The 22,306-nt window shown below is 46.3% G+C and overlaps 1 protein-coding gene across 1 annotated transcript in view; it reads left to right on the top strand.

Moving 5' to 3' along the window:
* Window positions 1–22,306, top strand: part of Bcorl1 (BCL6 corepressor like 1) — a 67,568-nt gene that overhangs the window by 40,312 nt on the left and 4,950 nt on the right. The window contains exons 9-14 of the mRNA XM_028762811.1: window positions 3,558–3,781; window positions 7,553–7,774; window positions 10,164–10,330; window positions 11,461–11,606; window positions 19,730–19,807; window positions 20,831–20,981. Of these exons, the coding sequence (XP_028618644.1) occupies window positions 3,558–3,781; window positions 7,553–7,774; window positions 10,164–10,330; window positions 11,461–11,606; window positions 19,730–19,807; window positions 20,831–20,981 (988 nt within the window). The remainder of the gene's footprint in view (window positions 1–3,557; window positions 3,782–7,552; window positions 7,775–10,163; window positions 10,331–11,460; window positions 11,607–19,729; window positions 19,808–20,830; window positions 20,982–22,306) is intronic.

Here is a 22,306-nt window from a genome sequence, read left to right as displayed (position 1 = left end):
CTTCCCTTCCCTTCCCTTCCCTTCCCTTCCCTTCCCTTCCCTCTCTCTCTTTCTTTCTCTTTTTAATTTTTCTTTCCTTTAGACACGGTCTCTCTATTATACCGTTCTGGCTGTCCTGAAAATAACTATGTAGACTAGGCTGGCCTCAAACTGACAGTGATCCACCTGCCTCTACCTCTCAAGTGCTAGGATTAAAGGCACGTGATACTTACTATCCCTAGCTTGGGTTCTCAGCTCTGTCAATCAGAAGAACATCTTTGGAGTTTCCTGGTCCCATTTGCTAGCTAGTTCATAACATTGAGATAGAAGTTGCCACAGCGTGCATGATAGGGGCTTAGCTAGCCTTTGCTAGACCATCTGCAGTAACATGCAGAACACTACTGATAAAGGTAGCTTGCTTGTCTAGGGGCAGCCCAGACTGTTGAGAAGTAGGTCATTCTCCTTCTCTGAGTATGTCTGGGAGCTTTGCATTGAAGCCATTGGTGTTGGCAAATCTTTTTGTGCAGAAATTTCTTTTTTAAATATATTTTTATTGATTTTTTTATGTTTATGGGTGCTTTTCCTGTATTATGTCTGTGCACCACATGTAGGCAATTCCTGAGGAGGCTAGCATAGGGCATCAGAACTTCTGGAACTGCAGTTCCAGAGAGTTGTGAATCCCTGTGTGAGTGTTTGGAATCAAACCTGTGCCCTCATGAAGAGCATTTAGTGTTCTTCGCCACTGAGACATCTCTAGCCCGCGGAGGAATTCTTTAACAAGCGTATCCCTCCTCAGAAAGCTCCAGTGTCCCTTACCTAACACTATTTGGCTTTCAGGCTAGGATCAGAGAAGTCAGGTAGATCATCCTACTCCTGTCTAACTTTCATGACCTCTCCTCTCATCCTGTGCTTGGCCAGCTTCCTTTTTATTCTATGAAAGAGGTAGAAAGACCTCTTTCCATATACCTACCTGTCCCCTTCACACTATGCTTTTGTAGGCTAGCATCAAGCTCTGGTTCTTCTGCGACTGAATATACTCCAGAGTTTGCCCTGCCCTTGGGTACTTGGAATGGATGCCTGTTTATTTTCTCCTTTATTGAACTCTGTAATGTGGTTTCCCATGCTTCCCACAGTTTTTACAAGGCAAAGTTCTGTTTCTTCCTCTTGCTTTAACCCTCTTGTTGTGGCAGAAGTCCCGGATTAAGGCTGTGCATGGTGGGTGTATGCCTTTAATTACAGCACTCAAGAAGTAGAAGTAGGTGAATCTTTATGAGTTCTAGACTAACCTGGTCTACATAGTGAGTTTCAGGTCATCCAGGACTATATACTGAGACCATGTCTATAAAACAGGTAGTGGTGACACATGCCTTTAATCCTAGCACTTTGGAGGCAGAGGCAGTCGAATCTCTGTGAGTTCAAGGCCAGCCTGCTCTACAAAGTTAGTTCCAGAACTGTCAGGGCTACACAGAGAAACTCTTGTCTCTAAAAATAAAGTTTAACAAAGCAGTGTAGAATCCCCAACACTCAGGGTGCAGAGGCAGGAGGTTCTCCAGGGAGCTAGGGTGAGACAGAGAATCCCTGTCTCAGAACAAAAGGGGACAGGGACACCTGCTGGGAAGGTGAGAATCAGGTTTGTTCAGAGTGTTGCTGGGTATAGCAACCACACTCCAGCCCAGACCACATGCACACAGTACTAGGCTAATACAAAACATACTCCATGGGTATTTTTTTTAATGATTTTTTTTGCTTTGTTTTTGTATTTTTTGTCTTGTTGAATTTTTTTTGTTGTTGTTTTTCATGTTTGTGTTTTGGGTTTTTGGAGAGAGGGGAAAACACTTAAAAAGTTAAAAATCGGGGGAAAGACCTAAGTTTGAGTGTTCTTGCTGGAAGTGTCAGAGACCATGTAGCACAGCATTTCTTGGCCATCTTATGAGGACCCACTGACGCACTAGGGAGAAGAAAAGGATAGTGTGATAGCTAGGGCTTCTTTCTTAAATCCGTAAGCTACAGCCAGTTGTCCAGTTCCTTTTTGTTGTTGTTGTTGTTGTTGTTGTTGTTGTTGTTATGAGACAGGTTCTCTCTGCATAGTTCTTGCAGTCCTGGAACTCACTACATAGACCAGGCTGTCCTCCAACTCAAGAGAGCCATCCATCTGCTTTTGGTTCCCAAATGCTGAGATTCGAGGCTTGAGCAGCCACCTCCCGCACCACCCAGTCCTCCAGTTTTGATGGGGATTCCTACATCTGCATCTGCATCTGCCTTTGGCAATTTTATAGATCAGAGTCCATTTTGAGTTTGGGATGGCAGTGAGTTTCGAACTCTGGGATTCCAATCTCTTCATTTCACAAATGGTAGAAACTGAGGTTGCAGTTACTTCATAGCCTTATTGATCTGTTGTGTGCTAGGCTTGGTATTCAGTCTTGTGACAGAGATACCCCTCCCCATAGAGCTTACACTGAAGTCATATAATATTGATGCCTTAATCTTTATAACACTTTATAGAAGATTTTGCTTGTATAACTTCAATTAATTCTGCTACTATTTTGGGGACTTGAATTATATTCTCTCCATTTATAACATGGAAACGAAGATTCAAAGAGATTATAGATTGATTCTATCCCATTACAAAGTTAATGGCAAGCCAGAGATAAGAATGTACTCTGTAGCTGATTAGGATGATTGTATACAATACATAGTCTTGAGTTTGATTCCCAGTACTGTGTAAACTAGGTAGAGTGGGGTATACCTGTAATCCTAACACTTGCAAGGTGGAGGCAGGAGAATCAGAAGGTTAGAGCCGTTGGCTGCATGTTGAGTTCAAGTCTGACTTTTTATATTGTGCAGCAACAAATAACAGAGACCCTCTCTCAATACAGGGTGGAGGGAGGGGACTGACACCTGATGTTGGCCTCTGTGACTGCTCATTCCAGCACCTACATAATATATAGCCACACATACAAGCCATGCATCTCCATTGCCAATAGATACAAGTGAATAGTTTATGTCACATACACAAGAGGTTTAGAGCAAGATCCTATGGGGTCAAGCTCTTGCTAGTGGAGTTTGCAGTAGAACTTTTTGAAATTACAATTCCAGACACCTCTTGTGGCCATGTGATACCAATGACCTGATTTCCATCCAGGGAAGGCAGTATCCTCCTGCCATTACACACAAGTTAAGTAGGCCCATACTAGACCAGGGAGTTTCTGTTGTATTGATATTGGTATCTTCAGACAGTGACTAACAGGTAGTTGGAGGTGGGCAGAACTGAGCTCATAAAGTTAGACCTCCACTTGAACCCTACTATACCGGATACTTCACCAAAATTGCTAAGTTGCTTTTGATTTTGGAGAGGGAGGGGGGTTGGAAAAAGGCTGAAAAAGAGAGTCTGGTTTGCTCTGAGCTATGGGGAAGTTCTTTAAAAATGACCCACATTTTGGGGGCCAGTTCTATGGGCTGCCCCCTGCTGGCAGGGCTGGGAAGCTCCTCTTGCAGATAGAGGGGGGATTTGTATGGTGAGGCACTAAAGGATGCTGTTGCATTTCTCTTACAGTCATTCTTTCCTGTTTCTTGTTCAGATTCAAAGGCCCATAAGCCGAAGACTTCCTCCCAAAGTTCAGAGCACTGCCTCAGGAACAGGAACCTTCTCTTGTCCAGCAAAGCCCAGGGGATCTCGGACTCACCAAACGGTTTCCTTCCAAATAACCTAGAGGAACCTGCCTGCCTTGAAAATTCAGAAAAGCCATCAGGAAAACGAAAGTGCAAGACCAAGCACATGGCAAACGTCTCAGAAGAGGCAAGGGTATGTGGCCACCAAAGGGAGCACTATGAGGACCGTGGGCTAGAGAGGCAGACTTTCTACCAGGTCCCTCTAGCAGTGATTCTCTCAGGGAGGGCAAAGGGAACAAGTAACTTACTCTTCTGTCTAGCTGTCAAGTAGAAATTCCCAAATGGTACTCGTGGAGGATGGATGCTTGTCTTTTCCCACCCCTTCCTCCCCCATGAATCCTTGTTGCAACTTAGACAGGGTACTCAAGCATATTTGCTCATCTTTAAAAATGGAGCTGATGCTCCCTACCTCTTCTGTCACACAGGGGTACTTGGAGGAACAAAGGAGGCAATGTCTGTGACAGGCTTTGATAACTGGAAAGTGTTCTTTGAGGGTCAGTATGCATCCTTGCACTTCAGGCAGAGACAGGAATAAGAGAACTGGAGGTACAGCATGGCAAACTGTGATCTGGCGTGGCAGGGTATCCATTGCCCCAAGCCATAGACTACAAGAACGACAGGAGCTCTGGGAGAGTGCAGACACGTGCTTGGCACTGGCCACCTCGTTCCTGTTATCACTTTTTATTTATTTAATGCATGTGTTTATGTTGTATGTAGAGGTAAGAAGACAAGCTCGAGTGTAGATCTTTACCCTCTCTCTTGCTTGAGACACTCTCTTTGTCTTTCTGCTAAATGCACTGGACAAGCAGGAATGAAATTTTTTCTGTGGATTTTTTTTCTGTCTCCATCTCCCATCTTCCCATAGAGTATTGGGTTTATAGGTACTTCTATCACAAGTAGCTTTTATATGGGTTCTGGGGGTTCGAACTCATGTCCTCATACTTGTATGGCAATTGCTTTTACTGGCTGAGCCATCTCCCCAGCTCTCTTAATTCCCAAGTACTTCTTAGAGCTAGGCACTTACATTCCAGTCATTTTACAGTGAGGACTTGTGAGAGGTGACTCAGTGGTCCTGCTTGCCAGAATCAGGACATGAAACAAATCTGTCTGCCTCAGGAGGAGTACTGGTTGTCAGTGTGTCTTACAGTTTCTCTCTGAATAACTGTTTTCTGTCCATTTCTTGGCATCCCTGGGAAGTAGGTGAGTAGGCAGAAAACACTGCCACCTTTAAACAGTTCTGAGACAGGTAGACATCCCCAGATCCTGTCCCCTCTTTCCTATCTTTCCTGAATACTCAGATGGCCCCATCCCACACAAAGGTAGCCAGCCGCCTGACGGATGCTTAGCAGCACATTCATGCTTCTGTCTGGTTGTTCTGTCTGGCAATGTGTCTGCTAAAATGTTCTCCTGGAGAGGGTTTTGTCTCTCCCTGGGGCCTCCCTTCCTCCCTCCCGCCTTTCTTTCTCTCCCAGTCATCACCACCTGCTCCAGTTGCCCCCATGGCACGGGGCTTTGTAGTAGGAAGCAAGGCAGGGGGAGGATGGGGGATGCTCCTGCAACACTAAAGCAGAGCATTGGACAAGGGCTTCTTCCCACAGGGGCTCAGAGCCAGGAGGAAGAGGAGAGGGGGAGGGGTCCCTTACATGTTCTCACTCCTCCCCCTCTCAGGCAGCCTTCTTGCCTGCTCTGGCAGCCTGGCCTTTAGAAAGAAACTTACACTGGAGCCTGGCTTAGCTTCACAAAACCTGGGTACATTTCCCCATGTCTCCCAGTCCTGGCGACATATTCTCCATCTTCCTAGCAACAAAGAAGCATCACATAGTGTTTTCTTGCTAGAGATTGTACCTCCACCCTGCTGCCACCAGAAGCTGATCAAGACTTGTTAAGATTTACCAGAGGGCACAAATTCCCTGGATCTGCCTCTTTTATCTCTTAGTGCTCCTTTCTTGACTTTAGGTAACTTTCTAGGTAACTTTTATTGACTACCCAGGGCTTTGTACACGGATAGCTTGAATCAAGCTAACACACAATTGTGATTGATAATGCACCCAGCTCTGACTTCAGAGCTGCTGTAAGCAACAAAAGAGAAGGTGACAATGTGACCTGTGCCCCTAAGGAACTTAAGAACTAGCCAGAACTTAAGAACTAGGGTTGCTTGATCCTGGAGTTGAAGGTCAGCTTAAGCAAAATAGTGGGACAAAGTCCTAACAGAAATTAAGAAGAAAAAAAAACTTACTAGGGGGTTCAAGACTTACCAAATATAACAAAGAAAACAGCAAGAAAATAAGAACAGGAGGTGTCAGATTATCAGCTCGGAGTGGAATCTGGATTTGCAGAAAGGATGTTGTCTAGAGAGCAGGAGGATAGTTTAGAAGACAGGATTGACGTGAGACCGGGATGCTCAGAGGGCTTTGAGGAAATGCTCACATTAGCTCGGTTGGAACATAAAATTCACTGTAAAATCTAGTGGCTCTACATTAACAAGAAACGTGTGTCCGTGTATCATCTCATAGTCCCTGGAGCTCAGGGATTCAGGAGCATCTTAGCTGAGCCCAGTGTGGGGTTTCACAGTCAAGGTGTTAGGCAGGACTAGCTCTCTGATTCCGGTGTATGTAGTTCATGCACATGGCTGGCAAAATGATGCTGGCCATTAGGAGGAGGACTCTATTCCTTTCCTCATGGTTCTCCTCAAAGGGCTTTCCTCACAGAAAATAATTTGAGAGAGAGAACCACAAAGGAACCACAGTGTCTTTTGGGACCTGGCCATGGAGGTCACACCCCCATTCCCTTTATAGTCTTACCTGGATGAGCCTTATCCCAGTGTGGGAAGGCAGCTACACAAGAGCATGGTTCTCAGGGTAGGGTGCTCAGGGTCCATTGTGGTGGCCACCCCGTTACTTCTATCTGCTTTCTAGTGGATTCATGGCTCTCTTACATGCATGGTATAACCTGCTAACATCCCTCAGGTGTCCTTTAGTTCATAGCTTTGACCTGGAGCCAGGTGCAGCTGAGGCTACTCCCATCTTTGAATACAGTTACTCCAACACAGTTATTCCTCACCTAGAACCCGAGTTTGAGATACAAGTGACCCATGCCCCTACAGACCAAGGAAGGCACAGTAGAGCAAGCACAGGAACCTTCTATGTACCTTCACTTCAAAATCAGGGCAAAGGGAAACACCCATGGGTGACTTGTGAGGACAGACCTCTCAAAACATTTGGAGTTTCACAGCCTTTGTAGTACTTCGTTATTTCAAAGGGAGAAAATAATGCTCAGAGGAGTTAGGCTTTACTTCAGGGGTTTTAACTAGTTGATGGCAGAGGCAAACATCAAACCTATCCCTGCCTGGTTCCACTGCCCCGGATGGGCCTGAATATAATCTTAGGCCATGGTGTGAGAAAAGATGGGGAAAGCTTGTGAGGTTGGATATGGGGGTGGGTTTATATATGAGTGAAGGTTTTGAGAATTGTGACCAGTCAGATGCTGCCTCTGTGTGTCTTTGTTCTCATTACCTATAGGCACAGCTTACTCAAACTTCCGACATGTGGACATTGACGCTGGGTAGAAAAGGCATACCAAGTGCTTGAGAGAAGCAGGGCTGTCTCTTCCCAATTTTCAATCCTCCCGCCATGCCATGGTTTATGGGGCTGAGGATCTGATATTTTTAACATCCACTCATGGAAATGCAAAAGGAGCTCTCCTTATTTTGAAAATAAGCTCACATGACTAGTGACTAGCCTAGCCTCTAGTCTCCAAGCTGACCGTAGACTAGGCCATTTGGCATACGCTAAAGTAAAACATGAGTGCCAGATGTAACGAGGTGGCTTTGGCAGCCAGATGGCATGGCCATGATGAATTGGATATGTTGCCTGGCCTGACTCAGGACTTCCTTTCTATTTTCCAGAGCAAAGGTCGTTGGAGCCAGCAGAAGACACGCTCTTCTAAATCTCCCACTCCAGTGAAGCCCACAGAACCATGTACACCCTCTAAGTACCGAAGTGCTGGCCCAGAAGAGGCCTCAGAGTCACCCACTGCCCGACAGATTCCCCCAGAGGCACGGAGACTTATAGTGAATAAAAATGCTGGGGAGACCCTCTTGCAGCGCGCAGCTCGTCTGGGTTATAAGGTGAGGAAGCTCTCGCTGTGTAGGCAATGACAGGATGCTGTTGCCCTGGATGGGAGCAACTCTCCATTGGTTCCTCTGTGGCCTTCATCTGGGTGGTCTCCCTCTACTGTGCACATGGTCTTTGAGGCTGCCTTGCTCCTTATGTGGGAAGGTGAGCTCTTTGAAATGTCAGTTCAGGAGAAATGAATTGAAAAAGTAGTACAGTATCATCCACTACATTCCTAGGCTAGGAAGGGGATTTGGAATTTTCACTTTGTCTTAGGTTACTGAAGGGGGAGTCGTGGCTCCCCCAACCACACGGGGTGATGATTACTGGTTACACTTTGTCTCTGCTAGTTTCTCCTCATTTTGGCTTTCAGGTAGAAGGGTCAAGAACATGTTCAATAAGTAAAGCCTGAGCTAACCCACCTGTACTACATACTTTCTTAAACATGGGAATGAGAACAAACAGGCAACATGGCTGGCTGGCTGGCTGGCTGCCTTCCTGCCTTCCCGCCTTCCCACCTTCCCACCTGCCTGCCTTCCCGCCTGCCTCCCTCCCTCCCTCCCTCCCTCCCTCCCTCCCTCCCTCCTTCCTTTCCTTCCCTCCCTTTCTCCCTTCCTCCCTCCCTCTCTCCCTCCCTTCCTTCCTTCCTTTCTCCTTCCTTCTTTGTTTTGTTTTACAAGACAGAGTTTCTCTATGTAACAGTCCTGGCTATCCTGAAGGTCACTCTGTAGCCCAGGCCGGTCTTGAACTCACAGAGATCTTCCTGCTTCTGCCTCCTGAGTGCGTAACCGTGCCTGGCAAAAAGCAGCATTGAGCACTTATTTTATCATATTAAGGCCTTTGATTATAGTGAGCCTGTTAAGGGAGGTCTTATTCCAAAGAAAACCTAGAGTTAGCAGTATGAAATGATACGGCAAGGATGTATGTGGTAGATTTACCCAGGTGGTAATCCCAACCCCCAGGAGGCAGAGACAGGCAAATCAGCAATTGAAGGCTAGCCTCAGCTACATACTGAATTCAAAGCCAGCCTGGGCTACCAACAAAAGAAAACAAAACGTGTCCAATATCATTTATGACAGTACTTTTGTCTCAGTTCAAACAAATCCTGTGATTCCCATGAGCTGAGGAGTGGAAGGACTCCCTCATTGATCTTGGTGAGATTTACCTGAGGCTGGATGTTGGTGTACATTTTTATCCTTTTCTGCTCTTTGTTGAAACACATATGTTTGGCTATGTATCCTTGCCCCATCCATGATGATTTGCTTGTGGCCGTGGACTTATCCACATCCCAGAGTTTATCTTCCTTAGGTGTTCCACACCTGTAAGTGTACAGACGTCTGTGCAGCTCTCATGGTGTCCCTGTGAAGCAGCCAGGTTACCTTTCTTGAGTATTTAGTATGGATGTCTGCATGGCTCTCAGGGAGACCTCAAGATGCATCGAAATCCAGTCTCTGCAGAAATAGCAAACAGGCGAACATTGCGGGGAAGACTAGAACAGAGCTGGAACTTGGTCCGGGGAAAAGTGGACATCTTATTAGTGAGATGTGACACCCCCAGCCCAGGCACAGAGTAGCTATCTCCAACCACCTTCTCATCCTGTCTCCTGGGCTTCCTGAGAGCATTGACAGCAGAACTAGTGGGTACCATGTTCTGGAAGCCAGTCACCCAATGGCACTGCCAATCTCCATCCTTTGTCCCACAGTAGCAGGAATGCTCCAAGTCACTTGAGTTCTACCTCTAATCCTGTCAACTCAGCCCCAGAAGGTAGCATTACCCGAGGCTGAATGATAGAAGTGCATTGTGGGTACAGATGTAGTTCAGTTGCTTTGCCTAGCAGGCACACAGCCCTGGTCTCAATTCCCAGCCCTACATAAATTGGGTGGAATGGTACCTACCTTTAATCTGAGTATTCAGGAGGCAGAGATAGGAAAATCTGAGCTTCAAGATCATTCTTGCCTACATAGGGAGTAGAAGAGTGGCTACAACGAGACCATGTCTCAGAGCACAAAGTAAACTGACTTGTGCTTGGTGGGGTAACTGGAATTTATTTGCCTGTCCAAAACAGAGCTCCCATCCATATCTTGTAAAGCTCAGAAAAGTGAGCTCTGGGCAGAAAGAAAACTTGTCTGAGGACCTCACCTCAGTGATCACCACCCAGATGAGTGCTCTTGGCCATAAGAAATGTCTTCCTCCTGCCAAGGCAACAGCTCAGGGCTGGGGCTCCAGCAATGGAGGCTGAGAACTAACTTGGTTCACAGAAGATTTTGAATTGTGTCTTTTGTTTCTTCATGTAAAAGACAGGCTGTGAACCCTGTCAGATACTCGTGGAGTGGCAAGTCTTAACAGGGAGGATTCCAAAACTTCAACTTGTCTTTGCTCACAGAGTTCTCTCCATCCCTACAGGATGTTGTTCTCTACTGCCTCCAAAAGCACAGTGAGGATGTGAATCACCGTGACAACGCGGGCTACACAGCCTTGCACGAAGCCTGTTCCCGGGGCTGGACTGATATCCTGAACATCCTCTTGCAACATGGGGCTAATGTGAACTGCAGCTCACAGGATGGCACAAGGCAAGAAGGCTACTGCTTTGCCAAGTCTCAAACCTCAGTTCAGTTCCTCGCTGGAGCTTTACACCAACCTGGATGTTTGCAGCATGTCCAGCTGCTGGTGTCAAAAAGGCCTTAACCAGGAAGCCTTTTCAAAGAATTACTGTGGGCTGAAGGGAGCCAGTTTAGGGGCAGGAGCTGATGAGTTCCTCAGTGGCCAGTCTGCACTGGACTAAGGAAAGGCTGAGGTTGTCCAGGGTTCATCCTGTCCCATGGTCCACTCAACCTTCCTGAATAGCATCGTCGTGGACCATTTGTCTCATGTGGAATTGAGGCCTTAGGTCCCAAGCAGAAAACTAATCTAGGGGTGACATTTGGATTTGGTTTTTGTAATTGGTCTCCTGTGCACTTAAAAAATGAGCTCCCTGGGTCTGTGAGGTTGGCTTGGTATATGCAGGGACTTGCCATCAAGCCTGACACTCTTGACTTCCACAGGATGGAAGAAGAGAGCTGATTCCTGCAAGTTGTTTCCTGACTTTGCACACATATTCATGCATACATACATATACACACAATACATAAATAAGTAAATGTACTACCATATTAATGTACACACATATACAAACATTAAACCGTACCATGTCTTAGAGAAGTCACACCCATCTCCTCTGTTCTACAGGAGGCCCTACTTAGGTAGGGTCTCAGGGGAGCTACATACCAAGTAGAAAGACCCAATTTAAAATGTACAGGCTCTGCTTCGCTGCTACCTGGTGTGGAGCCTCCCTACCTATCCCTGCCCTTGAGCAGGTTTTTCCTCTTCAACAACCACCCACATCTGCTTTAGTTGTAACGTCCACCAGGGACCTGTTCTCTGCTGAACTACATTCTAGAGCTCTACATTGTGCTCTAGATACTGTCCGAAGATGCAGGGGAACACAAAGGAGAGAGAGATAAAATAGTTAGGAAAAAGAAGTACACAGAGACGGTAGGAATTGTAGGCTGGAGGTGGCTCCTCTGCTCTAACTCTTACCCATGTTACATTGGGGTTGCCCCGAGGTCAGCATGCTATCTTTCTTGTTCTCCTTCCCCCTAATATGGTAGCCTGAAAGTTCTCCATGAAGTCCTATAGCCCTGACTCTATTTGACCTCCACAGGCCAGTTCATGATGCTGTGGTCAATGACAACCTGGAAACCATCTGGCTGTTGCTATCCTATGGAGCTGATCCCACACTGGCTACCTACTCGGGTCAGACAGCCATGAAGCTGGCCAGCAGTGATAACATGAAGCGCTTTCTCAGTGGTAAGCATTGACCACAGTTGGAGCCAGAATCCTCAGGGTTGGCCTTGGACTTCTCAACCAGGAGATGGGGGAGGTCTTCAATAACTCTGTCCTAGACAGTTCCCACAAGGGTGTCCACTGTCTTCACATATTCCTTTAGTGTCTTGGAAATTTCTAGCTACTTTAAAAAGTCCCTTGCTGCGAGTGTCCACATCACTCCTTTGGTAAGGCTGTCACCTCCTACAGGGATTCATTTCACCGCTAGGTGTCTGAAGCAGGCTTCCTGATGGGAGACTAGCTATATTCTTAGCTGGAAGCAAGATAGGTTGACCTGTGCTATGAATGGAATGTCGGTGGTAGAGAGTGTATAATCCCCATTTTGCTGTTGCTGCAATCTCTCTTTGACTGTAATTAAAGTGGGACCTCTAGGACCCTTCCTGGTGCTTTATTCTTCATGGCCCTTCTCTCATGGTAACTTTGATACTTCCTGTGCATTCCAGTATTCCCCTTTTCTCCATTCCTGTCTCTTCTCTACCCTCTGCCTTCTAGTGAAGTGTCATGTTCAGGTCCATGGTGAGGCCCACAAGGCACTGTACTGATTTTTCTCTCCAGTATGTAGTACTGTGTGTCTGCAGGTAAGCAGGATGATCTCACTTGAGCAGCTAGGATGCGAATGAAAGTGGGAAATCTATTTTGAGCGTGTTCAGTGTCAGTTCCTTCTGCCTTTGTCTCTGGGTATTGAACCTTCAACTCTCGGTGACATCATGGCTTAGTCCTTCAGATTGCCTGAGTGATGGATGCTGCAGCTTGGAGCTGCAGCTATGACCCTCTTCTTAGGCTTCAGTTGTGATAGAACAGTCTGTTCCCCCTCTTACCCAAACTGTGGCCCGTTGGTCACCAGCTACACCTGCCAATGATGCAGCACTGGATTCCCAGGTCGGGAGTCCTGGTTGCTCAAGAGAGCTTCACTGAGTAGCTGATCATGGGGGGAGTAAGAGAACCTATACTGGAAGTTCCCTTGGGAGGGAAAGGAGGTGGGAATACTGTCTTTATCTTGTAGAGGCTGCAGGGAAGCAAGGGGGTGACAGATTGCTTAGGAAGGGTTTGACTTGTGCTTATCCAGCCTCCAGACGGTGAACTTAACTAACCCCTGAAATATAGGCCTCAGGCTTGCCAGCCTTCCTTACCCTCAGGCTAGGGGACCGGGGGCTTCCTTTTTCATTTTCTTCCATCTGACTCTGGGTCCTTGAGCATCATGAGACATAGCCACTTAGGGATTTCTTTTCATCAGTCACTTAGTGTAGGCCAGTGATACCTGGTTATCAATCGTTTTAGCAGAGCCACTCCAAGGCTGTAGCATCTGTAGCATCCTCCCACACGTGCATACCCATGTGCATTCTGTCTTACATGTAGGCATGGCTCTGCACTCTGGATTCCCAAAACCATGTATGAACTAATAACTGTAGAGTATGCCAGTACAATGAAGCTTCTTTCTTTCCTTACTTGTCTAATGGGAGGGCAAGTCAAATGGCACCTCTGGTTACTTTATTGAGTAAGCGTAGGCTTTTCCACCCCGATTCGTCTCGAAAACTCCAAAGGACTTTAAATGTTGACACTTACTGTTCTTGAGACAGGGTCTCTCTATGTAGTCCTGGCTGTTCTGGGACTTGCTGTATAGACCAGACTAGCAGAGATTCATCTGTCTCTGCCTTGTGAGTGCTAGGATTAAAGGCATGGGCCACGATACCCAATAAACATTTTTTAATGCCTAAAAATGATAGATAAGAACTTCTCTTTTTATTGTCTGTAAACTCATCCCAATCTCCTAGGTAATTTAAAAAAAAAAAACTTTTGCCGGGCAGTGGTGGCGCACGCCTTTAATCCCAGCACTTGGGAGGCAGAGGCAGGTGGATTTCTAAGTTCGAGGCCAGCCTGGTCTACAGAGTGAGTTCCAGGACAGCCAGGGCTACACAGAGAAACCCTGTTTTGAAAAAACAAAAAACAAAAAAAAAACTTTTAAGGATAGGATCTTACTGTGTGGCTCTGATCTGCCTGGTACTTGTTACGTACATCAGGCAGGCCTCAACCTCAGAGGTCTGAAGTTTGGTCTTAAATAATATCTTCTTGCCTCTATTACCAGAATGCTGGAATTAAAGATGTGTGCAACCACACCCAGCTAAAAAGATTTTTTTTAATTATTTATTTATCTTATGTATGTGAGTACACCATTGCTTTCTTCAGACACACCAGAAGAGGGCATCAGATTCCATTACAGATGGTTGTGAGCCAGCCACCATGTGGTTGCTGGGAATTGAACTCAGGACCTCTGGAAGAGCAGTCAGTGCTCTTAACTGCTGAGCCACCTCTCCAACCCCAGCTAAAAAGATTTTTCAAATGTGTATTATGTGTCTGTGTGCACATGCCTGCACGCATGTGTGTATGTGGTGTGTGCACATGCCTGAATGCCACAGCCTGCATATGGAGGTTAGTGGGCAGCTTTCTTTTTTTTTTAATTTTATTTATATGTAAGTACTCTGTTGCTGTCTTCAGATACCCCAAGAAGGCATCAGATCTCATTATGGGTGATTGTGAGCCACCATGTGGTTCCTGGGATCCGAACTCATGACCTTCGGAAGAGTAGTCAGTGTTTTTAACCGCTGAGCCATCTCACCAGCCCAGTGGGCAGCTTTCAGGAGTGCAAACTTAGATCATCAGGCTTGTGCAGCATGCACTCCTACCCACTGAGACATCTCACTGACACACACTGGCCTTTTGACACTCTCTTTCCTAACCAAAGCGCTTGTTGGTGTCGCCAAATCCAGAGACTTTTCTAAACTCTAGTACTCTCTCTCTCTCTCTCTCTCTGTGTGTGTGTGTGTGTGTGTGTGTGTGTGTGTGTGTGTGTGTGTGTGTGTGTTTAAATTAAGATGAGATAACTCTGTGTGGTGGTACACTCCTGAACTCTATCTGGCACTGGCTAAGCCTCTAGTAGGAGGCTAAGGTGGGAAGATTGTTGAAGCTAGTTTGGTTACATAGTGAGTTCCAGGCCAGCCTGTCCTTAAGTAAACAGCAAGACACTGTGTTAAAAAAAGGAAATGAAATTCATCTACTATAAGAGTTAAACTGACTAATTCTATGACATGAAATACATTCATGATGGTGATAATAACCGTCATTGGGAGCTCTGATGCCTTAAAACTGAGCATTGCCTCTCTTCCAGTTCATCCCTGGATGATCCCTTGCCAGTTCTCCAGGAGCCGTAAGGTAGAATAATCATGAGGTGGGAGGGTAGAGATGTGCCCTTCTCATGCTAGACCATATATCCAGGTCCGTATGCATGGAGGACTTTAGATTCTTGTTTGTTTGTGGTTTTTGGAGGTGGGGGTTGTTTCTGTTGTTGTTGTCTGGCTGAGACATTTAAAAGTGTTATGTATCCTGTTATCATCAAGCACTTTCTTAGTCAGATGCTCCAGAGATGAATTGTCTGCATCCTCCCTGGCACAAAGTCTCCCAGTGGAACATGAAGCAAGCCCGTGTAGGGTGCTAAGGACTCCATTTTCTGTAAGCATCACGCTTGAGTTTCACTCAGAGCTTTTCTCACTGTGTACAAGGTTCCTGTTCTGGAATGCTTGCCTAGGACTGAACTCTTAAGTCCTCAAAGGAGCATCACTGTTCAGTGTTCCTACCGCAAGTTAAGTACAGCAGAGTGATTGACCTGAGTTGTAAGTGTGCACTCCCTTCAGTTGGCTTACTCGTGCCGAGGCCCATCTCTCCTGAGCTCATGGACGGTAGTGCAGTGCTCCTTCATTTATTCTTCTGCCTATCCATTTATTGGGCTCCTGTTAGGTTCTGGATGCTAAAGGCCAGACAGTAAACCCTTTCTATCTTGTGGGGTTTGGAGCATGGAACTGTCCAAACCCCCAGGAGATCTAGAAAGGCTTCCCCCATGGGCCATATTAAAAATTTACCTTTGACCCTTTATAAAAAGAAGAGCAACATCCAATCTTGCTGAGAAGGAAAATAGTCCCAGTTTTTCTTCCTCTGTGACGAAGAGCGCAGGAACTGTGCAGTTAGGACTGTTCGAGTGGGTATAGGGTATATTCTTTTCCGTTCACTGATGAAAGGGTTAGCTAATGACCAGTCAAGGTCACTGAAGCACTCCCCTGCCCGAGACCTCTATGATATGAAGCCATGTTGAAGACAGCTTGTTTCTTTTTCTCCTTTCGTGTCCCTCAGCTGGTGACTTAGCTGCTTGGGTGGAGTATGGTGGGATACTGGGATCTAGAGAAACTCTACTGGCTCCCACTCTATCTGTGGGAACATGGGTCTCTATACTTAAGAATGAGGTACTGAGGGGGCTTTCAATCAAAAGCTGTTGGGGTAAGATTAATGAGGTAAGATTACTAATTGATAAAATGAATGCCCAGAAAGCGGTCAGTTCAGTGGCTTTTAGTTCATTTACGGCATTCCAGACACCGCTGTTTAGTCCTGAAACATCATCATACTGCATAGAGCTTTGTACGAGCTAAGTATTTCTTCTCATTACCTTCTTCTCAGATCCTGCCAGTTACCAATCGGCAATCTTGTTTCTGTGGATTTGCCTATTCCAGACACTTCATATAAATGGAACCCTACAACCTGGGGCTTCTGAGTCTGGCAGAATCATGTAGTATAATGGTTTCATGGTCCATCTATATGTTAGCATATTTCAGTACTACATTCCTTTTCAAAATTCTGTCACACGCACTCTCCCTCTCCTTCCCTCCCTTCATCTGTTCGTCTGTCTGTCTGTCTGTCTGTCTGTGGGTATGTGTGTATGTCAGAGGACAAGTTGTGGGAACTCAGGCTGTCCTTCCATGTGGGGTCAGGAGATTAAACTCGGATCTTCAGGCTTGATGGTAGGCAACTTTACCTATTGAGCCATCTGTCTGGCCCTATATGCTTGACTAATAATGTGTGTGTGTGTGTGTGTGTGTGTGTGTGTGTATACCATTTTTATCTGTTCGTTCATGCATAGCTATTTGCGCTGTGTCTATCTTTTAGCTTTTCAGTAGTGCACCTTTGGTCATGGATGGACAGATACTTGTGTCAGTTCTGTTGCATTTGTATGTAGAAGGGGAATGTTTAGGCTTGGGGTACTTTCTCACACAAAGGGTAAAATCTTGGAAGTTTGCTGAGGCTGGAGAAAGAATCCAAGAAAATCAAGGTCACTCGTTTTTGATGGTCTTCATATCTGAAGAGTGTGCATCAATGCTACACTTACCAAGTGACTCCACCCATGTGCTTGTCACTCACAGGCCTGTTCCAACTTTAGCATCTTTGCTCATGCCAGTTAACTTTGGACTATCTCAAAAAGGCAAGCTCACCTGTCCCGACAAAGCTTTGCAGGCGGTGGAGAGAATTAGAGGAATGTGTGGTGGGCTCTGAAGGCAGTTCCTAGTGAGGAGCTGCAGGAATGTGATGAACCCGGCCTGCTCTGATGGAATCCTTGTGTGACTGCGGGTAGGGGGCAGGGGCAGCAGAGTGCTATATTTTGGCACACTGCTTAAGCAAACACTTTTCTGTCTCACTTTATACTGATTCTCTCCTCTCTCCCCTTCCTCCTCTTTCTTCTTCCCTACTATGTTTATTAAGCTCTTCTTAGGGACCAGACACTGACACTCCACATAGGAGAGACAGTTGTTAACAAAGCAGACCTGGTTCCTTCCTTTTTCAGAAATAAGGCTCCTTCCTTTATTTTCCGCGATACAAAGCACAGGACTAGACTCAGGGTAGACAGACACGTACCCAACAGATGCTTCTGGAAGCAAATCTTTGTGATTTAAGCAATACAGTGTACAGAAGAGTGTGGAGGCTGTGAGTAGGAACTCAAGTTTTCTGTGGGGTGTACAGAGGTCTAACCCATATAACTTAAGGTACCTCACTCTGCTATTTCTTTGAAAGCTATTCCCTGGTGCCTTCCCAGTGGGAGCAGCAGCTCTTCATCTCAGAAGATGGCTAAGGAGGGAGTGGCTTTGGACGCTTACATTAACACACAGTTTCTGCTGCTGGATTGGCCCAGAGGGGAGGCATTGGGTGGCGATGGTACTTTCAGTGGAGGAAGCAAGCTGCACTCCTTGGGGAAATAACTCCCAATGTAATTCTGGGACTGGCTTTGCAGGTGGCCATCCTCATCTCCTTGTGTTCTTTAGATTCTCTTCTTTCCTGTTGCCTAGGTGCTACTTGAGAGCTGGTGACAATCCCCCCGTAGCTCAGTCAGCCTACTAATTGTACAATTTGGCATGCTGGCAACTTCCTAGCCGTGTACTCGCAGGCAGCACACGGAACTTTGTCAGGAAAGCTTGCTTTGTGTCTGGGTGGGAATAAGAGGTGAACCTGGTCACTGACTGATGCTAGGAAACAGGGAGGCCAAGGGCAACCTGAGATCTGTCTTTAGAGCTAAGAAACAAAAGGTAGGTTGTAAACATATTTAATTGTGGGAGTAGATACATGGAAGAAGTTAGCCACTTGCGACAGCTGCGCGATGGTGTGTCAAGTCGCAGTGTGATACTACAACCACTACCTGATTTCAGAACATTTTTATCATTGCAGAGGGAAGCCCCAGCTCTATTAGTCACTGTCCTCCCCGACGACCCCCAACATTTGCATCCTCAGTCTGCTTTCTGCCTTACTGGCCTGGTGTAATTGATTCTTACACTTAGCATCATGTGTTCCCAGTTCATGTATGTGACATATTGTTACTCTTTGCTTTTTAAATTAATTTATGTATTCGCTTTACATCACAATCTCAGCCTCCCTCCTCCTAGTGCCCCCTACTCTTTTTTTACATGGTGCTTTGTTTCTGGCTTCTTTCAGCCACCATCCATGTTGTTCCTTTTTATGGTTTAGTAACAGTCTTCTGTGTGGACATACCGCATTTTGTCTATCCATTCATCCCCTGATGGACATTTGGGATGTTTCTAGCTTTTGACCATTGCAAATGGAGCCATGTCTGTTCATGTTTACAAAATTTTGTTTGAACACCTGTCTTCGATTCTTTTTTAAAAATTAACTTATTGTGTGTGTTCATGCATGTTTGTGTGTGTCACCCTTACAGGCCACGTCATCCATGTAGCAGCCGGTGGGCAAATTTTGGGTTGGTATTCCTCTCTGAGCACCTTGTTTTAAAGCACAATCTGTGCTGTGATGGACTCCAGCCTACGTAGTCCTGGGGCTTTTAGTTGATTTTCCTGTCTCTACTTCAAGTCCTGCTGTTGGAGTTCTGGGACTATAAATACTTACTACCACGCCCAGCTTTTTCCATGCCTTCAAGGATCAAACTTATGTTACCAGGCTTGTACAACGGGCACTATAACCTGCTGAGCCGTTTCCTAGCACCTCCTCTTGAGCTCTTTTGAGTAGAAGCAAAAGGGTTTATGGTTTTGTTTTGTTAGAGACAGAGTTTCTTCTAGGCTGACCTTAAACTCAATTTTCTTCCCTCAGCCTTCTGAGTAGTAGGGAGTGTGTGTGTGTGTGTGCACGCGCGCGCACGCCTAGCTTTACTGTTATTTATGTATTTTGAGCTATAAATAAACTTAGACTCTTGCACATGCTAAGCATGCATTCTACCACTGAGCTACCCCCAGAGCTACTTATGTTACTTTAAAGAAGCTAGATCATGACTGGGCACATTACTTTTGTGATAGGTGTAGAATTCTGTTTGTGGAGGATTGCCCTGTGCCCTTGGAAGCCAAGGTCCCCAAGCAACACGCCTTCAGGCTGATGTGTAAGAGAGAAGAGGCCCAGTGGGACCTGCAGGCTGTATATGTCACAGCTTCCTCCAGCCAACTGTTGACACACAGAAATTCGGATGGGAATGCTGCCATAGCTTCAAATTTTTATTTTTTATATAAAATGTTGGAAATCTAATTTTAAATTAAAATCCCCGTTTTAAAATACTAATACTAGAGGGTAATTTTTCCTTTTATTAAAAGCTAGGTTATACATCAGTGGGCTACATGGGGCTTCTGCTTCCTTGCAATCTGTTGTGTCTCTTTCCTGTTACCCCTAGTCCCCCTTGTAGCCTTCCCCACTTCCCCTCCCCCAACCCCATATAGCTAATCCTGAGATCGCCTGTGTGTCTCACACCTCTCTTCTCTCATCAGATCACCTCTCAGATCTTCAGGGCAGGGCAGAGGGCGACCCTCGTGCATCCTGGGATTTTTACAGCAGTTCTGTGTTGGGTAAGTTCTAAGTGGGAAGAAGCTGGGGGGACTGGGTATGTCTCAATATGTCTCAGAGTTTGGGCCCCACTGTGGAGGCAGCCTTTCCTCACCTGGTAGTAGCTTTACAGAACCTTTCAACAAGTCACTAGTGTCAACACTGAGATGCCACAAGGATTTGCATAATGTCATCCTCTCCTGCCTTGTCCCTCTCCCCACCCTGGGTGCTTTGTAAATCCTGGTGTTACCTCTTTTGGTACTGCTCAAACTTTAGGTGTCAGCCCCTTAGCCAGCAGCTGTCATTGTCCCCTACTCTGTCCCTGTGATATAGCCCTCATTCATTTGTTTTATTTTCTTCTCTAGGTTTGGTTTGGTTTGGTTTTCTTGTTTGCTGCTCTGTTTTTTGAGACAGGGTGTCACTCTGTAACTCTGGCTGGCCGGAAACTCACAGAGATCCTTCTGTCTCTGCCTCCCAAGAGCAGAGATTAAAGCTGTGGGCCAACAACACACTGGGCTCAGCTCTTATTTTTTTGAGATTGCTGCTGTCCTGAGCCCTTAACCCTCTGGCCCAAGCATCATGCAGCAGGAAGATCAGCACACCTGTGTCTGCGATCATCCAGCATTTGTCTAGTGAGCTGGGGGGCTGAAGAGTAACAGTAGAAGGTTGGGCTGAGGGCCACACCCAGATGATTGGTGGGAGAAGGGAACCTTCTGAGTCCCTGGACCTCGGGATCAGGCAGTGAGGTGGCTTGGGGAACCTATAGCCAGAGGACAGGTGTACTAGCCCTTAACAGCTGCTAGTGTCTTCTGTCTTCATCTGGAACAGCTAAGCTGCGATCATTCAGAGCAGTTTGCTTTGACCAACCAGAGGGTGGAGGATACTGGACTTCTGCCCTCTCGAGGATGTGAGCCCATAGTCAATGTAGCCAGGGACCTATGGCGTTGTATTTATCTCCTAAGAGATCCCTTCATGTTCCTTTATGGAGCCTTTTCTTTCCTTCAGTTTCGTGCTTATAGCTGATTCCTTCTGTTCTCATCTTACAGAGAAAAAAGACGGGTTTGCCTGTGACCTCCTCCATAATCCTCCCGGGAGTGCTGAGCAAGGAGATGATTCAGAACAGGATGACTTCATGTTCGAACTCTCAGACAAGCCTCTTCTCCCTTGTTACAACCTTCAAGTGTCAGTGTCCCGTGGGTAAGTGTCTGGGAAGTCTACGGGGACTGTGTGACAGTGTCCTGGCAACCCGTGGCCTGCCTAGGGAAGGAGGAGCTCTTCAGAAAGAGGCAATGGCTGTCTGGAGAGTGAGTGCTGGAGCAGAGGGAAGACACCCTGCTCCTCTAGTCCAGATGAATGGAATTCACATACAAACTCAAGCTTCACAGACCTCGAGGGCAACACCTTGGCTATCAACTTGATGCATTCCCAGGCCCCAAATCTAAAGAATTACGTGCATTATTGCTGTGTGTAGGCGATAATCTGGGAACTATTCAGGATGATGAACCATTAGGATCTCTGGAACATTTCTGTGGTTTCTGGGGACAGTTACACAGACTATTTGCAATTGAAATTCTTGGAAAAGCCAAGGCATGTGGTTGCCATAGCTTTGGATCCACTCAGCTTCTTAAGCAGTCCACAGCATAGGCTCTCACATTCTTCAGATCAGTAAGGCCATCAGCTCTGCTGGCTCTGATGACTCTGCCTACTACATGGGAACACCCTTTCTTTGGAGACTGGAGTGTACCCGACACCTGGTGGTAGACGGAGCCCAACTGACTCTTTGCTGAGGGGAGTTTGTCAGCCTACAGGGCCATGGCTTGTGGTGGCTTTTGCAGTGCAGCATATGGAAGTGTTAGGCGGATGACTACAAATGCTGCGTCTGGACACTGGAGAGATGGCTCAGTGATTTAGAGGACGTGGAAAGGGCCCAGGTTTGATTCCCAGCACCCACATGGCAGCTCAGAACCATAAGGAACTCCACTTCCAAGGGATCTGATGCCCTCTTCTGGCCTCCACAGACACCAATCACACGGGTGGTACATACACATGCATGCAGGAAAACCCTCATATAAAATAAATATTTTTTAAAATGTGGGATCAGTTAAGTATAATTTTCCTAATGTAGAATCAGTTGCCTTTTTGTTCTTTATCTCCTTGTTCTGGGCAGAAGCTGATCCCAGAGGGTGAGGCTGGGCCTCTGGGATATAGTATTGCAGAGTTAATGAATTCATCCAAACTATTCAGCACCTCCTTCTCTGAAACAGGATCCTGGGCCAGAGCCAGTAGAAGGACCAAAGTAGTTTTTTCTACATACAGGCAAGACACGGGCAACCAAGGGCTACATGCCCTCCATTAAGCCAGGCACGTGTACCTCTGGGCCATGTATGTGCCTGCTGCCTGCAGAGGCCAGATGAGGGCATTGGATTTACTGGAACTGGAGCTACAGACAGTTGTGAGCTGAGCCACCATCCGAGTGCTGGAAATTGAACTCAGGTCCCCTAGAAGAGCAAACAGTGCTCTTA

This window comes from Grammomys surdaster, unplaced genomic scaffold, assembly GCF_004785775.1.
Source record: "Grammomys surdaster isolate TR1022 unplaced genomic scaffold, NIH_TR_1.0 60, whole genome shotgun sequence".
Taxonomy (NCBI): Eukaryota; Metazoa; Chordata; class Mammalia; order Rodentia; family Muridae; genus Grammomys; species Grammomys surdaster.
Note: the sequence above shows the minus strand (reverse complement) of the source record. Positions and strands in the feature narration are given on the sequence as shown.